The 9415-nt window shown below is 45.6% G+C and overlaps 2 protein-coding genes and 1 long non-coding RNA gene across 3 annotated transcripts; 2 read left to right on the forward strand and 1 right to left on the reverse strand.

Annotated features, from left to right (window-relative positions):
- The first annotated feature begins 877 nt into the window (after window positions 1–877).
- Window positions 878–3742, forward strand: LOC123052114 (dihydrolipoyllysine-residue acetyltransferase component of acetoin cleaving system). Its single transcript, XM_044475208.1, has 4 exons — window positions 878–1606; window positions 3050–3145; window positions 3269–3336; window positions 3443–3742. The coding sequence occupies exons 1-4, from the start codon at window positions 956–958 to the stop codon at window positions 3570–3572; spliced, it is 945 nt and encodes a 314-aa protein (XP_044331143.1). The 5' UTR covers window positions 878–955; the 3' UTR covers window positions 3573–3742.
- Window positions 3743–4541: 799 nt separating this feature from the next.
- Window positions 4542–5485, forward strand: LOC123052116 (uncharacterized). Its single transcript, XR_006424482.1, has 2 exons — window positions 4542–5019; window positions 5098–5485. It is a non-coding gene; the product is annotated as an uncharacterized lncRNA (long non-coding RNA).
- Window positions 5486–5861: 376 nt separating this feature from the next.
- LOC123052115 (glutamic acid-rich protein) lies at window positions 5862–8739 on the reverse strand. The gene is made up of 8 exons (XM_044475209.1): window positions 8307–8739; window positions 8040–8172; window positions 7219–7341; window positions 7083–7136; window positions 6798–6844; window positions 6573–6671; window positions 6319–6370; window positions 5862–6200 (listed from the first exon to the last, which is right to left on the reverse strand). The coding sequence occupies exons 1-8, from the start codon at window positions 8430–8432 to the stop codon at window positions 6181–6183; spliced, it is 654 nt and encodes a 217-aa protein (XP_044331144.1). The 5' UTR covers window positions 8433–8739; the 3' UTR covers window positions 5862–6180.
- Between the last annotated feature and the right edge of the window lie 676 nt (window positions 8740–9415).

Here is a 9415-nt window from a genome sequence, read left to right on the forward strand (position 1 = left end):
AATACATAAACTGACACTGGGTACTAAGTTAATAGGTTAGTTCAGAAAAATAATATAAAATGACATATAATACATACAAAAGTGATGATATAATAGCATTTAACGATAAAAAACTATAGATATGTTTGAGACTTATTAGGGCCCGACGGCGGCTGGAGCCGATGCGTAGCATTGATGCCTCACCATGGCACCGCCACCATCCCGCGCCCCACCTCGCCTGCATCTTTGCCGCGACGACAGCTGGACGCGGCGCCCGGCGACAGGCGGGGGCGGCACCCGGTGGCGGCTAACGTGGCGGCGGTAGATTTTCTCCTGCGTGAGTGTTGAGCGGGCGAGTTGACCGAACCCACGAATTGGAACGTGCTCACCCAATGCACGCGTGCGGGCGAGCCTTGTTTTTACTAAGAATGACATATGGGTCCCACATGTTATATCGGTGAAGATTGACTTTTGTGCCAGGTCGGCCCCCAACGGGTGGGCAATATATGTCATAATCGTCCTTAATTTGTGCTCAATCAATCATTAAACAGAAGTGGTAATTTTTTTTGCCAAAAATTAGAGCAAAAGTGGTACGATAGGTTTTTGCTAGGGTTATTACTAGAGTGGTAGTTTTGGGTCACAGTTGTCCCAATTATGGTAGTTTTTATAAAAATACTCCTCAATAAACGCCTTTTCTAACGTCTAATATTCTGCTGCAATCCAAATCAAAAACAGTTGACTGTTTAAAGATAGTCTATCAAGAAAAGAAAAGTTTGTTGTAGAAATTCCTGTCGCAGTTGAGCCGGACTCCACAGAAAAAGACATGAGGCGGTTGGTACAGCCCGTGACTGTCTTTTCCCCATCGAGAGCAGACATACATATACGTGCCACACCACGCGCGCATGGGACAAGCCAAGCCAGCAGACGTGACAAGCCACGAAGGCGCCGTGCTCCAGCTCACGCTCCAGTCCCCGCCATGCCTTCGTCGACGCTCGGCATCGCGCCGCTGCTGGACGCCTACTTCCGGCGCCGCTTCGCCGCGGCGGGCCTGGTCCAGGCGTCCGTGCCGCTCGACGGCGGCGCCACCACGATGCAGTGCTGGCGCTTCCCTCCGGGCGCCAGCGAGGAGCTCCCCGTCCTCGTCCTCCTCCACGGCTTCGGCCCGCCGGCGACGTGGCAGTGGCGGCCCCAGGTGGGCCCGCTGTCGCGCCGGTTCCGCCTCGTCGTGCCGGACCTCCTCTTCTTCGGCGGCTCCCGCACGTCGCCCACGCCGGTCGACAGCGAGTGCTCCGAGGCCCACCAGGCCGAGGCCGTGGCGAAGCTCATAGGCGCGATCGTCGCCCCGTCGACCAGGGTGTCGGTGGTCGGGACTAGCTACGGTGGCTTCGTGGCGTACCACGTGGCGAGGCTGCTGGGGGCCGAGGCCGTGGAGCGGGTGGTGATCGCGAGCTCCGACCTGCTCAAGGGCGACGCGGACGACCGCGCCCTGCTGGCGCGCGGCGGGGCCGAGCGCGTGGATGACCTGATGCTGCCGCGCACCCCCGAGAAGATGCGGCGGCTCATGGAGCTCGCCTACCACCGCCCCCGCGGGTTCATCCCGGGCTTCTTACTCCGCGACCTCGTTCAGGTACGCGATCAACGGATCAATGGCCACCATGTTTAGGTGTTTGAATTATTTTCCTCCGAACACATCTGCTGTTTGAAGTAATCTCGCCGGCCCGGCCGCCGCAGCTGGCCGTACCTGACCGTGAAAGAAAGACGTAGTACGACCTCGCAGATGTGTTCGTCCAACGGCCTCGCCGCGCTAGCTACCAGTCCATCGCCACCACGATCAACTCTGGTCTCTGGACAATGCATGCAGGCTCCCGGTTCCCAACTGTGCTTCCAATCAATTCCCGACCGAACGGCCGTTGCATCACCTGCTCTTTTTCCCCATCCCCTCAGATATTCGCATGGTTTGGCGGCGTAGGAGCTAGCGGGCAGGTGAATTGCATCGGCCTATACGGCTATACCTATATCGGACACAAGAGTCCATGTCGATTGACAGATGAACTCAGCCAACCATGTCTGTTTTTGTCGACGGAGTTACTCTCCTCGTCCTTGAAAAAATGTACTTTCAATCTTGTTAAAAAATCAAACTTTTTTATGTTTTAAACCAACATTTATGTCATCAAATTAATAGCATAAGATTAGTGACAAAATATATTTTCATCATATACCAATTTGATTTCACAAACATTGGTATGCTTTTACATAAACTTGATTAAACTTTAAGATAATTTGACCCTTCAGAAAAATCAGAAGTACATTTTTTCAAGGATGGTGGAAGTATATAGTACTCCCACTGTATCATAATGTAAGACGTTTTTTCACACTAAAAAGAGTACTTAGAAAAATAATACTACCATAACCGCGCAACGAACTAGCAGCGACGTCAATCACTGTCCTTGACGACACACGATTGACAATGCACAACCAACCATGTCGACGTTCAAACGTATCATGGAGCCGCCAACCATTCAGTGGCGAGACAGCATCCATTCAACGGCCCCGCCATAGCTTCCACCACGAGCATAATTAGGTAGGTAGTGCCTAACATCGTTAGTCCTACATAAATAACGAAGGTGATGTAACATGCGTTCATTTGACTTAGTCGTGATGTTATCACGTCCCATTTATCTTCTCTCCCATTTGTACCCGGTTCTGCAGCATAAGAAATGAACTGTGTACAAACTTTCAACTATGGTGCCTAATACCATAGGTGTCGTACAAGATTAATCTTTTCACTCTCAAACCACACTCAAACTTGATGGATATACTCTTCATATTACTACTTGTTGAATATATGTTATTTCCTAATTTTATGCCAGTATCTTGATATGGAAACAAATAATAAACATGTGAGAGTCAAGGATGACCTGTTTTTTTGCCGGAAATAGGTCGTCACGTTTCATTAGGGACTTTGGATCAAAAGAAATGGATGGCTCTCTCCCGCAAAATAAAATAAAATGGACGGCTCTATTAGTTTGGGAGCATTTAAAAAAATCACAAATAAAACATTTTGCTGCAGTATCTCTACAGCGAGAACATAGAGGAGAAGGAGGGGCTGATCAAAGCGATATCCCTGGGGAACAAAGACAAGTTCCAGCTCACTCCACTCCCCCAGGTACATACATCCTCTAATTTTCCTGAGAAACAAGCACAACGAACAAAGTGCAAATTGATGTAGTTAAATCGCAAAGTAAACTCATAGTTTCTTCTTCACCCAATCTGTGCCCCCATCTTTCAGCAAGTTCTTGTGCTGTGGGGAGAGCATGACCAGATCTTCCCCATAGAGAAGGCATTCCAGGTGACGAGGTCAGCAAGCATTTACTACTCTTATTACATGGTTGTGTAATCTGGTTGCAGTTGTGTCACCTTCTACTGTAACTTACACATGAAAGATGGGTGCAAATTGATGCAGGCAGCTAGGTGCAAATGTTAGGCTGGAGATCCTGAAGAACAGTGGCCATATGCCCCAGGAGGAGGACACAAAGAGGTTCAACGAGGCTCTCCTCAACTTCCTGCTGCCCACTCCGAGTTCATCGCTGTAATACAATTTCATTGTCGATTTTCGGGAAGATGGTTGACAATTCCTAATTTAAGCTCCATTTTACCTGTAAGATATAGTACTACTTAGTATTTTTATTGGTCAATGAGTGTTCGACCATATGGACACCCGGGACCTTCATCAGGGAATAAACGTTGCACCAATGAGGAAAAATATCTTTGGCTTGTTCTTGATTAAATGCCCTGTTTTCTATACATGCGTGGCAATTGGCATGCGATCTTGCTACCAACTATAGAAGAACACACAGCACGACCGAGGGAGCACTGGTAATTGATTGTTGATCCTGTAGGACAGCAAAGGGATCCCGCTACTGTGGTCGCTGATGTTAGTAATGTTATAAAATCTGGCCATTGGTGTACGTTGCAGATCTGCAATTGTATGCCTACTATTTGAGCGAGTGAAATAATGTAACTGGCTGAAAAAAAAACAGCATTTCACTTGCAAAATTATCGATTGCTAAGTGGCATCAATCTCATTCTCTTGTGTTTTCCTGTTCCTTCAAACACTACTTCACCAAAAAATCATGTACTCCCTCCGTCTCAAAATTCATGTCTTAGACTTGTCTAAATACGGATGTATCTAACATTAAAACATAACTAGATACATCTGTATTTTGACAAATTTAAGACAAGAATTTTGAGACGGAAGGAGTAGTTTATAATGTTGTACGTAGGATTCAAGAGAAACCCATGAATCAAAGAGGCACTAGGGTCACGTACTGCTTGAATAAGATGTCATGGATGTGGTTGTGTTAGAGCAACTCTAACCGATTCCCGAAGACACTTTAAAGGAGTAACCTTTAACTTTTACTTCACTAAACTGCACCTAGCCGACCCCTAAACCTTTTAGAGAAGTAAAAATTATCCTCTTCGGCCGCCCCGACTCTTATATTTAATCGGCCCCCCACCCGCTGAGTAAAAAGTGTTCCCCTTCACCTGCGGTCGCACCCACCCAACCTCGTGCCGCATCCACCTCGGCACCGCCCTAGTTGCCCCGTCGGCCACCACACGGCACCGGTGACCCCTAGTAGCACCCGCCGTGCTCGTCCCCCACCTTAATTCGATCAATTTCTCGTCACCGATGACTATAAATCGGCGGATCTACGGCCGTCGCCGCCATCTCCAGATTCGACGCACCTAGTCGCCATCGTGTTTTGGAGAGATTTGACAGGGATCGAACCGGGCATCCACCTCGAGTGCTACCCGCCGCGTCTCGGTATGTCCTCCTCTCACCGCTCGCATCTCACATGTCGGCCGACCACCGGCACAACAACGTCCGCTCGTCGGTCGGGCTCGGCCCTAGCCCAACAACTCATCGGCGAGCCTTTGCCGATAATCAAGTGTGACCACTGCTGGCGGCTGGTGGTGCGCCACGTTTCGAGCATGCCGAAACATCCCGAATGGGTTTTCTTCAAGTGCGAAAAGGACGGAGTGAGTGCCATTTCATACGTCTGTTCTTCAAATTCATCGCAATGTGAAAACTCATTATTTGCTTTAAATTGTATATAGGACGGATGCAAATTTTGGTATTGGGAAGAAGAATATATTGATCTATTGATAGCAAGAAATTTGCTTGATGTTGGTGCATTAGTTGCTAGAGATGAAGCTAGAGAGGATGCAATGTTCAAGTTCGAAGAGGAAGAGAAGAAAAAAGTGTGCAAGCTCGAGAAGCCGGTAGGGAAAAGAAACAATGTAGTCAATAAAGAGATGGAGAAAGCATTGATCGGATTAACAGGAGCAGTTAAGGAAGTAGTGTTTCTGTTAAAATGTGTAATTTTTCTTGTAGTTTTCTTTGTATTGGTTCTCTTAGCGAAGAATTGGTGGAGTATGTAATCAGATGAGTAGTGAAGTCTAACTCGATGGACCAAAAATAAATGAATTCGTGTTTAAGTTTTTACTCCGGTAAGTATCAGGGATCAGTTAGAAACTGCCATTTTTCAAGGAGCGAAAGTAGTCCTCTATAGGATACCGGGCCGTTCACTCCTCTAAATTAGAGATTAGACGGGATCGGTTGGAGTTGCTCTTAGCTACTGCCTGTCATGCTTGCCAGTACAACACACAGCCGTTCGATCGAGCAAGAACTACGAGTATGAGGAGCTGCATGGCATATGTGATGATCATCTTCCTTATCCAAGCCACCACAAGGAATATATTTTTTTTAAAGAAAGAACAGAACACGCTTTCAACTTCAGAATCCTGACCTACAGCGGAGCACATGCCAAACATAACGATGTGAGCTTTAAATCATCAACTGCCAGGTTTCTTCAATGAAATGCACATAAAAATCAAAGTCCCATAATTTTCTTTCTTTTTTCTTTGCATGTGAACCCAGCTCTATGGATTAAAGTGCAGGTAGAATGCATTTGCTTGCACAGACGCAATAGGAAACATTCAGAACTGGATGCTGCAGAATTCATATGGTCCTGAGTTTCTGGTACCTTCTTGACATGAACGCGGGAAGAATAATCATATCTAACTACCTAATTACGCACTACCTTCCATCAAAATTGCCCAATGAGTTACAAACGAAGAAGAATACCAAGAAACCTAACCAATGTTGAATGGGTTAACCTTTTCAGCGGCTACCAATCATCAATCATAGCAGTCTTCATCTGTTACATGAAAACAATTATTTTCGTTAGCAAGCATTACAATGCATACAGTGCTGATTCGGAAGGAAAAGGAGGTGGTACAGCAGTAATATGAATTGAACATTAAATGGAAACTTACGTGCTTCCTCCTCTTGGTTCCAGTCATCATCGTCATCATCGAACTCGATATTCTGCGGAGTAAGACCATGGGAGTCAAACTATTAGACAATACGCAAGACAAAGAAATGATGCATCACTGGTCTAACCATTTCATATTTGTTGATGTGAAGGAATACACATGCATCACACAATTTTGCCAAAACCATGAACATGTTAACACCCATTTTTCTACATCGAAGAAAACCACAGTGCATAAAGTTCCAAGATACTAACCTGATTATAATCGTCATCTGAACTTTCTTCCGCTTCTGCTTCCTCCTCTTCATCCTCCTCCTCCTCATCACCCTCCTTTTCGGTCTTCTCCTCTCCATCCTACAGTTACCAAATATCAGTCAACATGGTGTAAGACTTTAAACCAGTAATAATATATCTTGAATAGAAATATGCCTTCCAGATATACTGCAGCAGCTTGAAAAAAAAAAGGTAATGATGGCTTGCCTTCTGTTTCGCTTCGAGTTTCTCGAATATATCAAATGCCTGATTATCTGGCAAACAAAGATGACAAGATCAATGCTAAGGGGTCAGTGTATATACATTTGAATATAGCTACACTAGAAGTGTTCATTTAAGTTCCGTTACTTCGAATAGACATACAAATAGGATGGTGCAAACAAAGCAGTTTCCTTAAAAAGGATTCAAGAAGATATCATAGGCATAAACAGAAGTTCACGGCAGAAAAGGCAACAAGGGAATTATGTTTTGATTTTGTGAAATATAGCATACCCGCGTCTTTATCCCACCGAAGTTTTTTCTGAACTGGTTGCGCTCGTTTAGAACCTGAAAGGGAGATAATATTAAGGGTTTATTGTGCTGCAACCACATAGCAGAAAACAAAAAATGGTGTGTACTTCAAGACTACCATGTAGCAGTTCTGCAGGAAAATTTGCAGGGATAAGTTTGAGGTATGACGCAAGAGCTTCCCGTTTGCTTTGTGTTTTACGCTTCCTATCAGAATATCTTTCGATCTCTTTGTCGTCATTCTCTGATAAGATACCAAGGCAGAAAAAGAAAGTAGTCAGACAGAACTCAAGAAAAGAAACAAAGTAGAAATCGCTACTTGTAGAAGATATGAAACCAAACCAGAGTATTCTCACAAGGAAAGATGCTGAATTGTTTCTATGAGCTAGCAATGAGTCTAATTATATTTATAGCCCCTGAAGATACAGATGCAAGTGGTAATATCAAATTTTAAATGGGAAAAATAAAAACCAAAATTAATTCTAGACCATGCAGATGTAGAAAATGTGTCCCGTGCCAACAGTATATCAAGTTGCATACAAAATAACAGTCCATAAATATAAACGATCAGGATTCATGGATCCCTTATTATTGAGCTTCTAGTTAATACGCCAATGGGTTGGAATGTATCATTGGAAATCCAGCCTTTCGTAGCTAAAGAAAGTAGGAAAACACAGGTTAGACGGAAAGAAATAGAGGTTGCTCGCTTGCTCTGTAACATAAGCAGTCCTGATACAGCAATTCATACGAAAACTGCAAAAACGGCCAGCTTCAGTATAACCCTGCTGTATCCAATTATCTGACCAACTACTCCAAAGATGCAAAATCCCATACTCCCTCTAGCTACATACTAGTGTAGAATCGAGAAGCAAAGCAATACAGCATACTGTGCAGCAAGAGGAAAAATGAGCATATCAGTTATGACAAGTTGAGTGGCGGTACTTTTCTTGGGGGCATCCGGCTCCAGGTAGTAGCAAGAATTCCTCATGAAATCATCGAGCTTCAAGGTGGACAGTATCAGAGTCTTCTCCTCGTTGGTCGCCTTGGCGCAGGTCATCTCCGGCAGGGTGATCTCCTGCAAGGGCGAGCGCCAAGAACACAAGTGAATCCCGAATCCTACTAATTCAACCAATCCCACACGGCGACCGAGTCGAGGTGGTGGCTACAGAGAAGGGGGAGGGGTGTGGGGAGCGGAGGAGACTGGCTGACCGGGAAGTCCTCGTGGGGAGCGTGCTTGGCGGGGTGGTCATAGCTGGCGCCCCCGAAGCCTCTGCCTCCTCTTCCTCCGCGGCCGCCTCTCCCTCCTCCTCTCCCTCCACGGCCGCGGAACGACATCCCGGGGAGCCCGACGCCGCGCCTCCTGTTAGCAGATGGAGGCGCGACGAGGCCCCGAAATTTCGGAGAAAACGGGCTGCGATCGTCGGAGATTGGTTGGGGAGAATAGAGCCGACGTCGTCGTCTTCAGTACCGGCGCCGCCCGGAGAAGGGAGAGGCGGCTAGGGCAGAGGTGCGGCGCTGACGCGGCCGCGTGCGGCGGTTGAAATCGATGTGGGAGGGAGCGACGGCGGCGCTCGCCGCCCGGAAGGAAGAGAGGGGAGGGGTAGTGCGCCGCTCGTTGGGCTGGTCTTGATGAGATGGGCTTGTATTTGATGGAGGTGTCAACATGTAAGGGCCAACTTTGAAAAGGGCTGTTGCCCTGTTTGTTGGGCGCCTGCTCGGTGGGGGCGTCTTGAAGGGCCAGCCCGTGCACGCTGTAGCGCGCGAGTGCGAATGAGAGGGAGCGAGCAGCGTAGCGGGTTTACCTAAAAAAAATAACGTAGCGGGCGCTTATTGTAGACAATCCGGTTAACTGTAATAAACATTTAAAAAAATCAAATTTTCAAAAACTCGAACATATTTTAAAATTTAGAACACTTTTTGAAACGTGAAGATTAAAAAAAATCCTTGTGAATGCGAAATTTTTCGGAAAAATCCCTAATGAACAAATTTCGAAAACATTAACATTTTTTAAAAAAATCCAAAACATTTTTGAATGTTTTATTTTTCTTTGGAAACAGGAACTTTTTGAAATTCCAAACAACTTTTGAAAACACAGAATTTTTTGAATCTGTAAACAGATTTTGAGAAAGGAAACATTTTTTAAATTCCAAACAATTTTTGAAAACCATGAAGATTTTTCTTGAACGTGAATATTTTTGAATTTACTAAACATTTTTAAAGAAACCTTTTTGAAAAAGAAAAAAGAAAAATCCGAAAGAAAACCTATAAAAGAAACAATAGAAAAAAACAATCTAAGTAGGTCGAGAACCTTCTAGAAG

This window comes from Triticum aestivum, chromosome 2D (genome assembly GCF_018294505.1).
Source record: "Triticum aestivum cultivar Chinese Spring chromosome 2D, IWGSC CS RefSeq v2.1, whole genome shotgun sequence".
NCBI lineage: Eukaryota > Viridiplantae > Streptophyta > Magnoliopsida > Poales > Poaceae > Triticum > Triticum aestivum.